This window comes from Boleophthalmus pectinirostris, unplaced genomic scaffold (assembly GCF_026225935.1).
Source record: "Boleophthalmus pectinirostris isolate CB_2022bp ecotype Guang Dong unplaced genomic scaffold, ASM2622593v1 HiC_scaffold_6, whole genome shotgun sequence".
In the NCBI taxonomy this organism is placed as follows: domain Eukaryota; kingdom Metazoa; phylum Chordata; class Actinopteri; order Gobiiformes; family Gobiidae; genus Boleophthalmus; species Boleophthalmus pectinirostris.
The window spans coordinates 10912674-10932562 of record NW_026571447.1 but is presented as its reverse complement, the minus strand read 5'-3'; the positions used below and the strand labels follow the sequence as shown (position 1 = coordinate 10932562).

General features: G+C 39.9%; 2 protein-coding genes across 5 annotated transcripts in view; both read right to left on the bottom strand.

The window, feature by feature from the left end:
• Positions 1-3711: 3711 nt before the first annotated feature.
• LOC129411898 (uncharacterized) lies at positions 3712-10662 on the bottom strand. Of its 3 annotated transcripts, XR_008633487.1 has the most exons (8): positions 10551-10662; positions 7390-7435; positions 6948-7279; positions 6570-6872; positions 6107-6371; positions 5725-6018; positions 5473-5557; positions 3712-4659 (listed from the first exon to the last, which is right to left on the bottom strand). XR_008633487.1 is itself a non-coding variant. In XM_055164204.1 (7 exons), exons 5-7 carry the CDS (start codon positions 5966-5968, stop codon positions 4380-4382), a joined length of 609 nt encoding a protein of 202 aa, XP_055020179.1. In that variant the 5' UTR covers positions 5969-6018; positions 6107-6371; positions 6570-7279; positions 7390-7435; positions 10551-10662; the 3' UTR covers positions 3712-4379. The 3 variants fall into 3 exon arrangements, 2 of the variants coding, with proteins under 2 accessions (XP_055020179.1, XP_055020178.1); XM_055164204.1 differs by having other exon boundaries at positions 6570-7279; XM_055164203.1 differs by having other exon boundaries at positions 6107-6875.
• Positions 10663-12724: 2062 nt separating this feature from the next.
• Positions 12725-19889, bottom strand: part of LOC110162443 (B-cell receptor CD22-like) — a 29905-nt gene continuing 22740 nt past the window's right edge. For both annotated transcript variants that reach the window (XM_055163853.1, XM_055163854.1), the window contains 8 exons: positions 19221-19484; positions 18878-19141; positions 15067-15330; positions 14713-14976; positions 14336-14632; positions 14061-14148; positions 13353-13425; positions 12725-13266 (listed from right to left, as the gene is read on the bottom strand). In XM_055163853.1, coding sequence (XP_055019828.1) covers positions 13195-13266; positions 13353-13425; positions 14061-14148; positions 14336-14632; positions 14713-14976; positions 15067-15330; positions 18878-19141; positions 19221-19484 — 1586 coding nt within the window. In that variant the 3' untranslated portion in view covers positions 12725-13194. The remainder of the gene's footprint in view (positions 13267-13352; positions 13426-14060; positions 14149-14335; positions 14633-14712; positions 14977-15066; positions 15331-18877; positions 19142-19220; positions 19485-19889) is intronic.

Sequence of the window (19889 nt, the reverse complement as noted above, 5' to 3'; positions counted from 1 at the left end):
AGTTCAAACACTATTATTAATTCATATTTAATAACAATTAATTATTAATTTTGACAGAAGAACATGCACTATATTTTAATGCTCCTTTGTGCCATGCCACTGGATAGTGTCTGATGGCGCAGGAGGAGCTCTAACAGAGCATGCACAGAGACCAGAAGTGAAAGGTCCCTATTTAAAACCAAATGAACTATTTGTTCAAAAGCAGGAGTGCAAATCACTACTGCTCTTTGGCTCATGAGGATCATAATGCATTAAGGTGTTGTGTGAATGAATGATTTTACATCACTATGTTTCAGTAAAGTCAACAGTCTACTGATCCCAACTATCAAAGCAACAACAGTAAAAACATCTATAATCAGTAATCTGGTGAAAATAAAGTTTGTGTGAGTCTATGTACTTCAAAACTCCAGATGTAATTCATGTTCTCTTTCCTGTTTGGAGCATTCCAGGCTGTAGAGATTGTTAAGGCCAGACACTGCCACAGAAGAAACTAGACTTGGCCTGTAAATTTTTTGGAGGAGGGTGGAGCTCCGGTGCAGTACATACGCGGGATGTGGAATGGCTTCATTTGCTACATGTGCATGATTACACATCTGCATGTGTGGCGCAGTACAGCGGAGATGCATGATGCGGAATCAGCTCGTTAGTCCTAACACAAACTATGCATTTTGCCCATTTGAAAGTCTTTAACTGTAATTATTTGTTCAAATAACACAATCCAATATGCTGATTGAATTCCAGTAGCCTATACAAAGTTTTTAACAATCTCACTTCATCTCCATCATGGAGAGGCGTCTTTTCAGCACTATGGCCCTCGTCTATGGAACTGCCTGCCGGAGGAGCTCAGGGCTGCAGAGAACGTTCATGTTTTTAAGAGTAGGCTCAAGACCCACCTTTTTAGCTTAGCTTTTGATTGAAATCTTATACTTTTACTTGTTTTTATTGTACACATTTTACTATATTTATTTATCTTAGGCATATTTTTTAGGATTTCCAGTGTCTCCTCTGTAGGAGCCTCTGCATCGGGAGTGGAGGTCAGCTGTGGCTGCTGGGTCTGTCATGTGGGCTCCTGGTGGAGGGATGGTGCTTGGGCCTCAGGTGCCCGGGCTTCATCTCTCCCCTGGACCCTGTGGTGGTTCCTGGTGGTGGTGGACGTCTCTCTGCTCCCGGTGCAGACGGCTCCTCTGATGGTGCTTTCTCAACTGGTTCGCCTGTATTCAGCCTCACATTTTATTGTGTCCGGTTATGTATTTTAGCGTGTGAGTGTGAGTGTGTGTGTGTGTGTGTGCATGCTTGTGTGTATGTGAGTGTGTGTTTGGGTTGTTTGACTATGTGGGGTTGGGGGTGCGGGGGTTGGGTTGGTGGGTGGGTGGTTGGGTGGTTGGAAATGCGGGACTGTTTTTAATCACTGTAAAGCACTTTGTGTTGCATTTTGTATGAAAAGTGCTTTATAAATAAAGTTTGATTTGATTTGATTTGATCCTCTAAAGCAGTTTGTGACATCAAAAGCAGCTTCTAGCAGCTTCTGACTGCTCAGTGCGGTTTAGGAGAGGTGCTTTTGGACTACTTTCTTTTGTTTCTGGAGTAGGTCAGATGTGGAACACAGTACCTGTTCATATACAAGAGCTGTCAACACTGGCACCATTTTCTAGAACAGGCATGTCAAACTCAGGACCGGGGGCCAAATTTGGCCCGCGATATAATTATATTTGGCCACGAGATCATCTCAAATATGTATTAGAGCTGGTCTGCCGGCTACAGATAGGCTATAGAGACTTTATTTTTTTTATTTAAAATTGTGTTTTTATTTTATGTTATACTTGTTCTAGATTCAATGTTAAAGCAAAACTCTTATTATACATTTATTTTAATAAGAAAAGGTTTAACATTACATATCTCGAAAGAGAAAAATAGAGAGACATGCAGATGTTGTTGAAATTTTTCAATAAATATTTAGTTTGGTCCATGACTTAGTCACAGTTTTTAATTTTGGCCCTCTGAGAATTTGAATTTGACAGCCCTGTTCAAGAGCTTTAAAACAGTGGCTGTTGAAGGCTCAAATATGCCTACATGCATAACAGATGAGATTTGATTGTTGGTTTAACTTTTAACTTCAAATTAACTGTTCTTATAACTATCCATCCATCCATTCATTTTCTTCCGCTTATCTTGGGCCTAAGTCTAAGCAGGGACTCCCAGACTTCCTTCACCCCAGACACGTCCTCCAGCTCTTCCAGGGGGACCCCGAGTGTCTCCAGCATGTCATGGGTTTTCCCCGGGGCCTCCTTCCTGTGGGACATGCCCAGAACACCTCCCGAGGTGTTCTGGGCAATTTTTTAGGTATTTGTTCTGGCAGTATAAGAATTGAGTCATAGAAGGTTGAATTTAGAATTCTAAAGACTCATTACAGACAAAAACTAATTACTTAACTGTTGAATTCTTTTATTTATTGCAGCACATGTTTTTTTTTTGTTTTTTTTACAATAACATTAATATAACGTTAATCAATTAGTTTGGGATTCAGGAGCTAATGGTGAACCTGGTTTGGAACTCAAAAGTTTAGACACTTGTTTAATGTAATTTTATCAGTTCTGCTGATATCTTGAATATTGTATTAGCACAAAAAAAGAGTATTTTAAAAGTGCTATGAATGGGTGAGTATTTGACTCAGTAAAAGTAAAATCAGTTAAATAAATGATGGTTTATGTAACCATTTTTGTCTTTCATCTCTTTTTATCCTGATTCGGCCACACATTATATACATAATGAATGTTTTTTTGTGTCATTTTGACACTCAAATGAAGAGATATACTGTTTTCAATATGCAATACCGAGACCAACACTCCAAGAACCCCTTCACTTAAGTAGGAAAATAAATCTCTTTACTATATTGTCATTTAGGCCAATTCATATTTTTGTATCTGTGATACCGATGTCCAGAATCCTCACGAGGTTACGGGGTGTACCTGTCACAGCAGATGAAGGCGCGCGATGACGCACGCTTTGCTCAAGGCGCAAAGCTCGCAGTCAGACAGAAGATCAACTAAAAACCTAAAAGGATCAATAATGATTTAGGAGTTTGGTTATTTTCATGAATAAGGGCTAAAGGATTGGAATTATACCTGGTCATGGAGGATAGAGCGGCTTACACAGGGACCCAGAAATGCGTGGGTCCCTTATAAACTCTACAGGCTAATAAGTGGATAACAACAGAGCTGTGTACTATACAGTTATGGTGAGTTCAACTTCAAGTCAAAGTGCGTCCGAGGAACAGTTTTTAGGGAGTAATATGTCTTCTCTTCAGCAGGACCCTTGTTCCAAGCAAGTAATGAAGCATGAAGCTGAAGTGAGTGCATCTATCTGCGGTGAAATTCTGTGGCTCTTGTGTTGAGCCTTTTCACTGTATTTGTTTTTTCTTCCAATCTTCGAATCCTGTGTGGTTTGTTATATGTTGTTCTGAGCGGTCCGTCCTCCGCGCACATTCTTCTCAGGCCAAAACATCTAACATCATCATACCCTGAGCATAGGAGCTCATCCCAGAAGTTTACAGGCATTATTGTTCCTGCCTAAACCTCCCTAGATCAGCCGTGGCCTGTAACACAGACTGAGTAAATGGATCAATCATCATTTCATCAGCATCAAAGCTTTGTAGATTTCCACCAGACTTAGACTGATGTCACAATATAGAAAATGATAATATTTATAAAAATGTATTGTTAAAGCATTTATTATATGGATTATTATACAATACATCTGCAACACTGAGTCATCATTACACACACACATAATATAATTATTGTCAACATTTGATACCTGCATATTTCAGCACATTAGCAACATTAATGAACATATTATGTCATTTAAAAGATATACTATGAGACTTTTCTGGTGGAGAGTCCATCATCAGCTTGGAGATGTCACTTTGCTGAATGTTCCATAGTACCTGATTCTCCGCATAGACACAAGCAGATGTTGCCACCAGTTACAGGTCAAATCTACGGTGAGGCAAGCCCCTCACAATAAGAACGCACATTTTTCAAGATAATTTTGGGTAATAAAACTACTGTAATTAAATAAATGCAAGACAGACAAGTTTTATGCCACACTGAAATATTTCTGGCAAAGCTGTAATATCTCCATGGAAACAAGCAGGTAACATACCCACCACCAGAAAAGTTACATAGTGCACTTTTAAAGAAGTACAATTGCTCTATAACTGTAATAACAAAGCTACTCTTCACTGATCTCACTTATTAAGGTACATCTAAAAGTTTTAAGCAATATGGTTCTGTGTGATCAAGATGTTTTTTGTACAAAATAACCTTATTTTATTATTTGACCACAAGCACTTTTCCTGTTTTACTTTATTATATTGTCCTCTACTGGTTAGTATGTGTTTTGGGTTTAAATTTAACTTGAGCATATACACATTCTGCTTCCTTGTTGATAATGATTTGTCTGTTTTCTCCCCCAATATTCCTCTGCTCTTTCAGGTAGGAGCTGCCTGAGGGATCTGCATCACTTCTGGCCTCTTGCTCCGTCCTCTTGATGCTTTTTTTCATCCTGTTCACAGAGTAAACCCCACTGTCTTGGTTCTCTGGCAACTGCTCTGTGGTCTCTGGAGAAGACTGGCGCTTATTATGCCGGACAATCAGGGTTCTGAAAGCACCAAAATAGAGATTAAAGGTCCTGTATTACACAGAATTGAACCTTGAGAGCTTTTAGCCACGTTATAATGTTGTTACCTCATCAAAAATACACCTAGAGTTGTGTTGTTTCATTCACACACGTTTGAGTAATTCTTTATTAGTAGTCTCTTTACTTCAAAGCTCAAAAATGCTCTGTTCCACCTTGTTATATCACGTAATGGTAGTTTTCATGTCATCAGCTCCTTTTACCTTTAGTTCAATCGAGACTGGCAATTCCAGAGATGAAATGATGCCAAATGATTCTAGTGAAGATGTATGGATTTTAAAAAACACAGTGGAGCAAAGTGGAGTTAGCACATGAGATCACAAGGTGGAACAGAGTGTTTTCAGTTTGAGAGAAGAACTCAGTCTAAATGTATGTTAAACATGTGTGAAAGAAACAAAACACAACTCCAGGTATGTTTGTGATGAGGAAACATAACAGAAAATTGAGTAATATAGGCCCTTTAACGCATGTACAACAATGCTTCTAAGGGACTGCATACATTTTTGATTGTAGTTTTGAAATACATCCAGGACAAAACAAGTGATTTCCTCTTCTGGCGTCAGGTTGTAGCACCAGATTTTTGCTCTGCTTTTAGCTTGGTTATCTGTTTAACACATGAGCAAACGCTTACGATAAATGAGACCCTGTGTTTCGTTGGTGTTACTGCTTGTGGTTTTTGTTGCAATGTTTGTTGTTTTAAATGTGCTATATAAACAAATTTGCCTGGGCAAAATTTGACTATGTGTGCTAAATGGAAAAAAGCCACACCCTCAGTACCTGATCACACAGAAAAGCACCAACACCAGCACCATCAGAATGAACGTTGACGCGATTAACAATGGAGTGACCACATCTTCTTGTCCTAAAAGTCATTAGAAAAACAAAACTAAGTTAGGACATAAGGAATGTTTGGGGAAAACAAGCATTTATATTTATAGGTTAACATTATTTTACAAACAAAAAGCATGTACTGCAAGATGAAAACAACCAAATATGTCAGCCTGTTGATACCAGAAAAAAATCAAATACCCTTTTGCTTTTCAGGAGATTTAAGCGCATGTTCAAATCTTTGTCTGTCAGATCCCAGAGAGTTTCTGCTGTGAAAAACCAAAGTGACTGGATCTCTCCACTGTGGGTTAATAACAGTGAGGACGCTTCTTATAGCTTTGTCACTCAGAGGCTCACTGATGATGGAGATGTTTGGAGAGAGTCCTGGGAAACTCCACTGTATCAGGGGAATGGGGTTCCCCTCAGTCTCACACACACACCTCATCTTGACTGAGTCTATAGTGCAGTTTGAAGAGCTCACAATCTGTGGAGGGACTATAAGTGATGAAATAAATATTCATGGAAATGAATGGAATGTAAAAATACAATGCATGTAATGTATTAAATGACTGAAAACACATACAGAGTACATTCAGCTCAGCTACAGTAGAGTTCTCAGTCCCAAGTTCATTCTGAGCCTGACAGAAAATAGCAGTAGTATTCTCTGGAGGCTTTCATGTTTAAAACAGATGAGTTTCCGATCAGAGTGTGAGTTCCTCCATCAGTTTTATACCAGTGGTAGTGCTGTACAGCTGGGTTGGCATCACTGCTGCAGCTCACTGACAGATTACTGTGTTCTGTCAGTGGACCAGAGGGACTCACTGTCACTCTGGTGTTTCTGGGTTGATCTGAGTAGGATGATAGAAAAAAATCAGGCATAATCCATATTTCTTTCTCAGTTTTTCACAACCATAGCTTATATTCACTTTAACATAAACAAATATCATATTACATTTTGTATTAGCAGCACTGATATTGCTCAGAAAAAAATTAAATTGCCTTTTAAAATGATTTTAATTGTAAATACTTGACAACAGGTAACATACATGTAATATCAACAGTGATTTGTGCACTAGGAGACAACACATGTGTGTCATTTTCCCTGCTGTAGACTGCAGAGCATGATAGATTTGTCTTATAGTCAGAAGCAGTGAAGGTGAGAGTGGACACTTTGACAAAGGTCTTGTCCAGTTGCTCCTGCAGAGTCTCCTGAATGTCCCCCAGGACAGGGCTCCATGTCAGAGTGGGAGGGAGAGACAGACACGGGACAGGAACAGAGCACTGCACACTCACTGACTGCCCCTCACTCACACTCACAGAGGGCGGAGTCAGTGTAGGGGTGGGCGGAGCTTCTGGAAGAAAAAACTTAGTAAGGTAAAATAATTACATACCTAATATTGTAAAATAATGAATGCTGCAGAGACCATTCACTTTAATATTCATTGTTTTATCTTTAAATGTCCATATTAGAGGTTTGCCACAGTCCAGTCTAAAGTTAGCTTCTTTCCCCTGGTCCTCAGTGATGTTATACACTGTTGTGGTGCAGTTCTTCTGGGTTAAGTCTCCTGTTGTTGGTCTTGTGAATTGTATTTTGTCTGTTCATTGCTGACATCTCTCCATTCTGATCTACATTTATTGTTCAGGTTTGTAATATACTCATCCCTGATTGTAAAGGAGCAGGGTATTCTCAAACAGGATCCACGCACAGCCTCCACTCGTTTTGGCAGAGTGACACTAAAGACATTACAATGGGCACCTATACAAACAAGTCATAAAGATAGCACAAGCTGAAATGAAATAATTTGATCAAACTATTGCACATATTGTATTGCTTTAATAATCAAGCTGTTCTTAGCAACCACTCACTGTGCAGCAGGAAGCCCACAAGGAGAACATTTGTCAGAGCAGACATCTGATTTAACAGAAACAAAATATAATCAACATCTATTCAGTGGTGCATGTACAGTTAAATACAGATACACATTTTTTTTTTTAACCTACTTAACTGTGAGCCCCATTGAGGCTCAGAATCCCAAAGAATAGCCAAATGTTGAACCAATTGAGATTTTATTATATTAAATACTGAACAGCTATATTCTGACACTGTTGTCTCTCTTGCTCTACATTTATCATGTCTAGCCACAAGCAGAGTTTTTGGTACTCCACCCTGAGCTCTGTTGGCCTTAGCTGGGTGGCAGTGTGAAATTCTTTTATTAGATTTTCTAATATTATTTTCTTATTGGAGTCATGAAGGGATTTTCTTCAATTTAAAGGACCTATATTATGCCATTTCCTGATGTATGTTACAATGTTGTTTCCTCATCAAAAACATACCTCAAGTTATGTTTTATTTCAGTCACACATGTTTAACTCACAAACCCTGCATATTTAGGCTGAGATCTTTTCTCAAATGGAAAACACTCTGCTCCACCTTGTGATATCATTCATCCATTTTCTCCAGCTTTATCTGGGGCCGGGTCACAGAGGCAGCAGTCTGAGAAGGAAGGCCCAGACTTCCCTTTCCACTCACAGTTCTTCCAGTTTTTCAGGGGGAACCCAGAAGCCTTCCCAGGTCAGCTCAGAGACATAGTCCCTCCAGTGTGTCCTGGGTTCCTGTGGCCTCCTTCCAGTGGGGCGTGCCCGTCCCCAGGGAGGCATCCAAGAGGCATCCCGAAAAGATGCCCAGGCCACTTCGACTGGCTCCTCTAGACATGTAGGGGCAGCGGCTCTACTCTAGGCTCCTCCCGTATGACTGCGCTCCTCACTCTATTTCTAAGGGAACACCCAGCCACCCTGTGGAGGAAACTAATTTCTTGTATCCGCAATCTTGTCCTATCTGTCATTACCCAAAGCCCATGACTGTAGGTGAGGGGAGGGATGTAGATTGACAGGTAAATTGAGAGCTTTGCCTTTCAGCTCAGCTCCCTCCTCACCACAATGGTCCGATACAGTGACCGCATCATTGGAGACACTGTACCAGATACTTGAACTCCTCAGACACCCTCCGGCCCCTGACTGCGCCTACAAATTCTGTCCATATAAACACAATGAACAAAACCGGTGACAAAGGGAAGCCCGGCAGAGTCCAACATGCACTGGGAACAGGTCTGACTTACTGACGGCAATGCGAACACAACTCCTGCATCAGTCATACAGGGACCGGACAGCACTTAGCAAAGGGCCCCGGACCCCATACTAGCAGAGCACCCCCCACAGGGCACCACGACGGACATGGTCGCATGCCTTTTCCAGATCCACAAAGCACATGTGGACTGGTTGGGCAAATTCCCATGAACCTTTAAGCACCCGATGCAGAGTGTAGAGCTGGTCCAGTGTTCCACAACTGGGACGAAAACCACACTGCTCCTCCCCCACCACGGTAAGGTGGCAGTTCAAGGGGGAACTTGTGGTATCATGTCATGTGATAACCACTGTTGGGCAAGTTACTTTAAAACTATAATGTGTTATTTATTACTTATTACTGTCATTTCAAAGTAATTCGTTACATTACAATATTACTGTATTTAAAATGTAAGGCATTACATTACTATTGCATTACTTTAAGTTACTCTCACCAAAATAACTGCGAAAAAGCTGAACTTTTGAGCCGTATATGGACTGAACCAGGACTAAACAAGGTCTAAACCAGGACTAAACCAGAGCTGAACCAGGACTAAACCAGGACTATAACAGGACTAACCTCAGACTGATTCCAGGACTGAAGAGGAGGACTAAACCAGAACTGAACTAGGACTAAAACAGGACTCACTGTCAGGACGGGCTCGAAGGAGACCGCAGGAGAAAGGACTGGCTTTGCTCCGCACCTCATGGAGGTAAGAGCGGCAGTCGCCCGATCGCGCTTTACAGACCCTCTGATGCGGGGGCTCGCGGTCCTGATTTCAGCAACTATTTGCGGGTACAAGACCCGGTGCAAAACTCTGCTACAGCACGTAACTTCTACCTTCCTTCAACGTGTCCAGAAGTCCAACTTTTTGTGCGATGGTTTGCATCGTCCTCTGTCTTTTGGGTGTGAGCGCAGGAGCCTTTGTCAGTGCAAGAACGTTTCGTATTTTCAAAAAAATAAATAAAAAATCAGCGAAACAGTGAGACCGCAAAAAGTGAACCGTGTTAGAGCGAGGGACAACTGTAAACCAGGTCTAAACCAGAAGTGACCCAGGTCTAAACCAGGTCTAAACAGCGTAGAGTTCTGGAAAACCCACCACTTCAATCCAGGTTAAAAAAGCATTGTAACGCGCGTTATTCACATTTGTACCGAGTAAAATATTAAAATTTTTTCCCCTGTAATGCCTTACATTACTGCGTTACAGCAAAAATCAACGCATTACTGTAATACATTACTTTTATAATGCGTTACTCCCAACACTGGTGATAACACAGGATGTGCTCCACTGTGTTTTTAAACTCTACACATCTTTACTCATCTTCCATCATCCAGAATTTCAGATCTGGAATTACCAGTCTCTACAAAACAAAAGTTCAAAGTAGAAAACTATCACTACATCACATAACAAGCACTTCGATATAGATGTAGACAAACTAATAATAAATGGTTATGCAACTGTGTGTGAATGATACAAAACACAACTCCAAGCATGTTTTTTTATATATAAATTAACAACACTCTAACGTCGCTAAAAGCTCACTGTGGCCAGAATCTTTTAAAATGATATATTAATTGCATGACAATTGTTTTTTCCCTCATTAATTAAATTTACTGCAGAGACAGTGAAAGTAATATCATTTTCTGCTCATGCTGTAAAAAATATTCCTGGAGCAATCTAAAATTCTATAAAACATTTGAATTTTTAATCAAACTAATTCAGTGAGTCAGATGCCCAAATTTACTTTAACCCGGCAATTGAACAACTCTTTGTATAGTAGACATTTCAGAAGGCAGACATTAAAATAACTGCAACCTACCATTTATATAGGATTTGTATAGTAATAATATTAGAATGAGAATTAGAATTAGAATCATATTTTATAATAAATGTCTGGGTACTTACAGTGGTCTCTCCAGAACTCTCTTTAAGGCAAATGTTGACATAGAAACTGGGGAAGTTCTGATATCACCCCACCTGGGCCACTGGGCAAGGTGCAATGTCTGTTTCTGGTAAACTGTTATTTTTCTCACCATTTACAGAACTGAGAAGCTATTTTGCATGTATCATATCCTGTGATAATTCAGCTCTTTACTTTAGCTCCAGTGGACCAAAACCAAACTTAAAGGTACACTGTGTTACTTTTTGGTTGGAGGTCCATCACCTTGTTTCTGTGGTTATGTCATTGCTCTTACCTGTATGACACAGTACGATATTAAACAGCTCTTCCTCAAATTTATTCAATTATGGGTGGTTTTATGACCTACAAAAGCCAGCATTTTGATTGTAAGTCGGATCTCCTCTCCACAGATCTGATCTGTAACTTGATCTGTGCAATACCATAGTGTGAGACAATGTAATACCATACTGTGAGGCATTTCAGACAAAGCAATAACATCTATATAGACTATCATTAGATACAATCCAGTAATCAAAAACTAAACTTTAAATACAAGCAAAACAATGAGGCACCAGCTGGAGGTCACTCTAGTCATTACACAGGAGTGGGCGGGACTAAATCAATGTACAAGCACTGGTTTCTGCCTGTCAGTCAAATGCTAGGAGATAATCTGATTGGTTAGGGTTATGCTGATGATAGGGCCCTCTGCTTGCTGTCTGAAAGCCAAGTAAATGAGTGAGCTGTTTTGAACGTGTTACCCCAAAGCGACACCAAATCAAACCAAATTGGACACTGTAGTTTTCTGAACACAGGACATTGATTTTCTTATTTATGAAAAGTTTGATAAGCACTATATAAGTGCTGAAATATTTTTGCCTTCTGTGAAGGCCTAGAAGTCCCTGACAGTTTCCCTCTGTGACTTTTACACCAGAGGAAGGAAGTATATTTATAAATGTGATCTTGCTCGTATAGCTCTCACGATGTTAGAGTTTGATGCCTTTTGCTTGTTCCTGCTCCCCTTATGTGTTTTCTCTGTAGAGCTGGTGTGTGATGGGAGCGTGGAGCTTCCTGCAGCCGAGTGGTACACCTACAGCTCATTCAGGATCAGATGGAGAAGACCCCACTTTGCCTTCTCTTCACTGCCAAATAATTCCATCTCTCTGCAGTAGTGCTCCGCTCTCCCAAGTCCAGTGTTAATATGTACCAGTGCATTTTACTCACCTGCAAATCTGTCTTTAGGTCATCTTGCTATAGGCCACTGCTGCAGTTCTTGGACCAGACTGCCTCCAGCCTGCCTCTGTCACCACAGCCTGCAAAAATCCTGTACATAAACTGTTAAAACTTACCAGTCTTCATCTCTGCCTTGGGGTTCTCATTTCTCAGAACATAACACACAAATCCTTTGTTTGCACAATGTGAATAGACTTTAGAACTGCTTTTTTCAGAGGGAGAAGTGAAACACGAATGACCAAGAGTGACCTTTCAGAATGCTGAAATGCTTTACTATTATTAGTTACAAATAGCATACAGGGGTCTCATTGTCACCAAGCGCTCATTTTACAATATAGTTTATGTGGGAAATCACAAAACGTATTTATTTTCAAAAAGCAAATGTCAGCATTATGACAAAAATGATTCCCCTTTTTCAAGAAGACAGAAGTACCCTTTGTATTTGTAATTACCATGGAGATGGTTAAATTATTGTAATTTTAGCTGTACTATCAATATTGTAAGGAAAACACTCTTAGTCCATGAGCCTGCTACCAACGCCAAATAATGTAATGTGGTTTGAAGTAATGGTAAGTGAACTGGAGTCAGTGGACATTTAGATACCTAGAAAGTTCAAATGAAATAGAGATAGCACTTTAATGTACCAATAATAAATGATAAGAGTAGGTGTGCAAATCATTTATTATTTTTATTTTAGTAAAATGGTGATAAAACCACAATTACACTGTTACTACAAATAATGATAGTATGTGTAATAATGCAATAGATATTTAATACATATATTTTAGAGGGAAGATCTATTGCATGACAGGTTAGACTAGTAAGATATAGTTCACTATATCATATCACTATCATTATATTTTCGATTTTACAAAATTATAAAATTCTGTGAATTTTATAATTTTACTTCCTGGTTGGACATGAGCAGCAAATATAACAAACAAAGAGGTAATCTCATGTTATTTATTTATGATTAGAATAACAAAAATAAATGACAACACCTTTATTTGATTAAATGAACAGTTTAACTGTCAGGAAAAAAGCCTTCCTTGCTCAAAAAATACTTCTGTATTTTGAATGGAATTTTCAGTGTTGATGACATTTTAGAACTCACTGCTACTGCTCTATTTCTTTTTTGCCATTTAACTAATATAAAAAATATAGTACACATTTACCACAAGTACTGTTCCCACCAAAACAAGTAATAATGAGAAAAGTATGAAACCCTGTCATTAACTTTAACTTGGGCTTATTCACATTCTGCCAGCTTTTCAGAAACACTAAATCTGCCTCTATCTCCCATCTTTCTCCAGCTGGGGGAGATGCATGGTGGATGTGTGTCAGCTGCAGCCACTTGCACCTTCTTCTTGGTTTGACCTTCCAGTTCACAGTGAAGTAAAGGGTCAAGCCATCCCTTCATTACTGTTTGGTGCATTGCTCTGACTGCTCTTCTGCTCTCACCTCATTTGCATTGACATTCTCAGACAACACCTGAAATTTAGACAAATAAAAAAACAAATAAACATAAATATCTCAAAACATCTACTTTTCCATTATAGTGCATCATTCACAAGTACCTCCTTTGACTGTGGTATCGGGTCCAAAGCCACATCAGGAGACTGATGCTTATTAAGACGGACTTTTTGAGTTCTACAAAATATAACACAATATTGTTCATTCAACATTGTTTAATCCCTGGCTTATTTGGTTCTACTACAGTAACTACAGAGTGTGATGACTGCAGCCTTAGAGCTTTGTGGGTGCATGTTTATGCATTGTGCTGCTGGCCCTCTCGCCTCCCTTACAGGGTCCAAAGAGTGGGAGTGACTGACCAATTAGCAGTACCTAGATGTGTCTTTAAAACTGACTGCTGGAGACCTCCTCCCTCTTCTCTCCACATTGTAGTCACAAATTTTGCTTTAGACCTTGTTTTGAATAAATATATATGTTTGTGCCCTTTTTAAACACATGTGGACTCCATCATGTCTGAAACTTCAGTCAGTGTGTGACAATGAGCCAGAGACATGGTAGCCCAGCAAACAGATCAGGTTATAAAATCAACATATTCTCACTTCAGTCTTCTATTATTTTGTTGAAATAAACATTTTCGTAAATATTCTAATGACAACTAGCCTATACAATATATTTATCTGTTCACATTATCTTGCTATCTTAGTGTTGTTTAGACTGATGTTACAGAAAGAAATATATTAAGATGAATCACTTTTACAATTAAAGCTTAAAAATAAAAAATTACAATCTTATATATAACCACATGTACTTACCTAATAACGTACAGCAACGCACCTATCAAAGCCAGAAGAATTATAATAATGGTCACGAGAAGTGGATTTGTCACTGCCTTTCCAGCTCCTACACATGAACAATGAATATAATATGTAAAAAAGTAAATAGAAAATTTGAAATCAAGAAATCAATCTACTGGTGTATTGTTTAATGCCATACTGTGGAACACTTTAAATTCCCCTAGAGCTTTGCCTAAATAAATCAGTATCATGTTAATATATTTAGTATAATCAAATGTGATAGAACAACTAACCTGCTCCTTGAAACGCTTGTTTAAATGAGTGGCCATAAAGTTGCTGTGTGTCAGATCCAAGCGAGTTGCTGCTGCGACAGACCAAAGTGACTAGATCTTTCCACTGAGGTTTAATAACAGTGAGGACACTTCTTAGAGCTCTGTCACTCAGAGGCTCACTGATGATGGAGATGTTTGGAGAGACTCCTGGAAAACTCCACTGTATCAGGGGAATGGGGTTCCCCTCAGTCTCACACACACACCTCATCTGGGCCGAGTCTATAGTGCAGTTTGAAGAGCTCACGATCTGTGGAGGGACTGTAGATGATACAATAAACAGTCATGTCATGGACAATATCAATACATGTAGCATATTTTAAATGAGGGAAAACACATACACTGTACATCCAACTCAGTGACAGTAGAGTTCTCAGTCCCAAGTTCATTCTGAGCCTGACAGAAAATAGCAGTAGTATCTCTGGAGGCTTTCATGTTTAAAACAGATGAGTTTCCGATCAGAGTGTGATTTCGTCCATCAGTTTTATACCAGTGGTAGTGCTGTACAGCTGGGTTGGCATCACTGCTGCAGTTTAATATAATATTACTGTGTTCTGTCACTGGACCAGCGGGGTTCACTGTCACTCTGGTGTCTGAAGGTTTGTCTTTGGGAAAGGAAATTAACGATTTAGACATTGACTAGATTTAGTTCTGGTCTCAATTTAGTTTAAAAATAGAAATTGAAAAATACGTACACTTAACAGGTAGTTGAGTGAGTGAAGAGCGATCAGTTCCAAGATCATTCAGAGTTTCACAGAAAACTCTAGTTGTATCTTTAGAGACTTTAATGTTCAACACCGCTGAGTGTCCAATCAGAGTGTGAGTTCCATTATCATCTTTATACCAGTGGTAATGTTTTACAGACGGGTTGGCTTCACTGTGGCAGGTTAAAGTCACATTGTTATATTCTTCCACTGGACCACTAGGCTGCACTGTGACTGTGGTGTTTTGGGGTGGATCTGTGAAAGATGAACACAATGAACTGAGAGAGACTAATATAACTAATAATAATTAGTGCTGTCATGCGATTAAAAAAATTGAGAGATTAATTAATTATGATCTGTAATTAATTAATCTAATTAATCTCATTTTAATCTCACCTAAAAATTGCTGAGAAAAGCCTTCAATTTGAGGTATTTTCATTTAAATTCATTATTACATTATTGTGGCAGATCAAAAGACTGATATAGAACAAAAAAAAGTGACTTTATAAAGTCATTTATTGTTTAACAAATCTCTTCCAATTTGGCTGTTGAGCCCAAGTCTCCATGAATAAGAAACTGTTTGCTGTAAAGTAGCAAAGACGAGGAAATCTGAACATAATAACTTTTGTCTACTTAAAGACAATAAAAAGTCCAGTCTTTCCTTAACCATGTTAAAAATATTATTGATAGAGAAATGCTTTATATATGAGATCACTGGTTTTAGTCCTGGTTTAGACCTGCTTTAGTCCTACTTTAGTCCTAGTTTAGTCCTGGAATGGATTAATCCTGGTTTTAGTCCTGGTGTTAGTTCTGGTTTGGTCCTTGTTTAGTCCTGGTTTAGACCTGGTTTTAGTTCTGGCTTTAGTTCTGGTTTAGTCCTGGTTTAGTCCTGGTTTTAGTTCTGGTTTTAGTTCTGGTTTTAGTTCTGGTTTAGTCCTGGTTTAGACCTAGTTTTAGTTCTGGTTTTAGTTCTGGTTTAGTCCTGGTTTAGTTCTGGTTTAGTCCTGGACTGGATTAGTCCCGGTTTTAGTCTTGGTGTTAGTTCTGGTTTAGAGGCGCACAGGAGGAAGCGCGGTTTACGCCGCGTACGCGAGAAAACACGATCCACACGCGGCTCACGGGAGCACGTCGGTGTCCGCGCAGTAACTACGGAAGGAAACGTGGTCCGCGCGTTCTCAGGTTAATGACGATGATGAAGGTGTGTGTGTGTTTGTGTGTGTTTGTGTGTGTTTGTGTGCGTGTCCCCTCATGTGGCAGGTCACTATAGGACAGTAGTGCAGACATCATGAGCCTATGCAGGTTGTTTTCACCAGTGACATTTAAGTTGTAGGCAATATTATAATAGTTATTTTCTTTTATATTTCACGTCGGGAGAATAATTTCCAGGACACAAATGTGTTTTTACCTGTGCACTGCTGCCTCTGTTCTACTGGCTCTTTGACCTCGTCCATTGTGCCTGACGCCGCCAACTTTAACATGACGTTTACATCGCTGTTACTGCGCGCGTTTTGTGTGGGTTTCCGGCAATGAGTGGAATTACCGAAAAAAAAAAAATTTATAAATGTGTTTTTTTGTGTGTGTGTTATTGTCCCAACAACACATAAAAACAGGTTTTATAATAAAGCAACTCGCATACAGAAACACTAAAGTTAGAGATTAAAAATTAGATTAACGCAATTAAAAAAACATAACGCGCTAAATATGACTGTAATTAATTAATCGCAATTAACGCGATAATTTGACACCCTAATAATAATAACAACTCTTGATTTCAAACAATTTAGATAAAACATGCTTACAGAGTGGTTGGCTGCATTTGTGGCTACCTGGTTCACACACTGAACACTTATTGAAAGTTTTTGTTTTGTTGAGGTCAGTTTTTAACATCATATCATGGGATTTTGACCAACTAAGAAGTGTAACACGTGCGGTTCAAAGGACACAAGGGACTGTTGGGTTATGTAAAATCTGTTTGTTTTTCCCTTATCCATGGACGTGGTGCAAGAAGGACATAAGTAAGGAGTTAAGGATGTTTGAGATGCTACAGGCTTTTTACACCAAATGTGGCAGAAGGCCTTCCAGAAGAAATACTGCAAGATCTTCCAGAGGAACTAACCAACCACCAGAGTGGAGTAAGAATGAGGCCTTTTCCTGTTGTGTTCCCCTGGCTCCTCCTGGCCTCTGCTGCAGGACACAGAGGAGGGACACTTTCAGCTCTTTCTCTCCTCAAACTGCCCTTTCACAGATCTGCTCACCCTACCTGACCAGTCCTCCTCTTAAACTGCACTGAGACCTTTGACTGAGATACAAAGGCCACTGAGAAATACAGTGTAAACGTTGCTGCAGGAAAGCTTGAATTTCCCTTGGGATCAATAATGTATCTCCAATGTATCTCCCTCTTTCTCTGTTAAATACTCGAAAGAATTAATCATATTGTAGCAGAGGGGCCTAATTGTAAATGTAGTTCAAGGTAGTAAAGTTGCCAACAACGCCACCTGGTAACACCAGGACACAATGTTTTCCCCCACCCACTATGGACACACAGGTTCGTTGACGGAATATGGCATGAGACTTGAATATACTTTACATTGAATTTATTATCCATTTTTGCAAAGGGTTAATCACATACATCCTCGACCAGTCCTGTGCGTTCATTGTCCACTGGGTCGCATGGCCTCGTTGCTTGGAATGACCTTAGGACCATTATCACAGTCAATATCGCGCCTCGCAATAGCGCTTCCCACAAGACGAAGACTTCAGAAAGCGAGTCCTTTCACCAAGGGCCACGACCACCGAACAGACCAGGTACACGGAGAAATAAAAAGAGAAAAGGGGAGGCTTCCCGCCAGCAGGAGCCGAGTAGAATTCACCGCGGCACGCCACCCAAACACGCAAAGGACCGCCCAGCGCCGAGACACAAACGCCCCACGATGCCCGCACACTCTCCGCAATTACTGCGCTGAACACCTTGCAACAGTAAACTTAGTGCGCCTAAACGTGGTCCACTCGGGGCCTCGCGTCTTGCGGCCATGACAGCTTGGCTCCGCCAGCGTGCGACGTCAGCGGTCGGAGTTCAGGAGGGAGGGCGAGCGTAGTGCATAGCGCCCCTTTTATAGGCGGGTTTGTGACCCATAAACCCGATACTATCACAATATTAAGAATTAATATGATGAACTGAGAGTCAGGAGCTGGACCACACTTCAAATTCCTCTCCAGTTAACCACGGCTTATCTCAACCACACCTTCAATTACCCAGATGCCCCATTTATACGGCCTATCCCAGCAACACCGTCTGTCAGCTCTCTCGACCCCCTCCCTCCCCCCTGTGTGTTTTGCCCATTCTTCAGCCCGAAAACGTCATCTTTAAGGAGGGGGGGTTCTGATTCAGCTGGGTCACCATTTTGGATTGGAGACGGAGCCCCCACCCTGAGTCTCCCCCAAGCCATCACATCTATCCACCATCAATACATATCTTATCGTATTCCACTGTCAAGGCGTGGTCCTTGCTAGTGAAACGGACGGCGAACAAAAGCACTCTGCACTGCTAATCAGCGGTGAGAATAGTTTGCTCTGAATAACGCAAAGATTTTTGAGAATATTTTTCTGCATGACACGTTATTATTATTGATTATTCCAGAAGGGAGCAGTGTTCTGAAGAAACAAGAAAACATCTTAATTTGCTTTTTACTGTAAAACTCAGTTTTGTATATTTTCTATTTTTGTATATAAAAATACTCCCAGCATTGCATTATTTGACTAAAAGACATTATAATGCAGGAATAGAATTTGCAAATATACATACACTGTACATCCAGCTCATAGATGGTGGAGTGATCAGTCCCAACGCCATTCTGAGCTTCACAAAAAATAGCTGTAGTGTCTCTTGAAGCTTTCATGTTTAAGACAGATGAGTTTCCGATCAGAGTGTGAGTTCCTCCATCAGTTTTGTACCAGTGGTAGTGTTGTACAGCTGGGTTGGCGTCACTGCTGCAGCTCAGTGACAGATTACTGTGTTCTGTCACTGGACCAAAGGGACTCACTGTCACTCTGGTGTTTGAAGGTTGATCTGTGAATTATAAAAATAAAACTGTATGAAATTATAGGCAGTTGAAAAATGCAGCAAGGAGACCAACAAAAATACATACAGTGCACATCTATCTGAGTAACAGTTGAGAGATCAGACCCAAGTTCATTCTGAGCCTGACAGAAAATAGCAGTAGTATCTCTTGCAGCTTTCATGTTTAAAACAGATGAGTTTCCTATCAGAGTGTGAGTTCCTCCATCAGTTTTATACCAGTGGTAGTGCTGTACAGCTGGGTTGGCGTCACTGCTGCAGCTCACTGACATATTATGACTCTCTTGTATTGGTTTGAAATAATGTACTGAAACTGTGGTGTTTCTCGGTGAATCTAAAAATATAGAGGAAAAAAATTAAACCATACAATAAAACAAGGTTAGGAATTTTTAAATGCTACAGGGTGCCAGCTACATTTAAAGTGCATTGAACAAGCTCGACTACACTTTTGATTTACACATATTAAGCAAAATGATATTCAGTTTGCGTAGTTTTCCCCATTTAATCTATTTTGGTGAAGTTGATAATTTGCCTGGTAATTACATAAATGTTATCTCACACAGTCGACAAGGGCCAAAGCTTGTCTAATGTACACAATTTTTATTATATAACTATACCTCTGTTGTTTAGAATGGATGTTTAAACCGTAAGCAAAATGAGTTCCTTGCATGTAAACTGTCTCAGCATTTTCTAGAGAATTGTGTGTAGTGATGACATAGAGGGCTTCCGTTTTAAAACT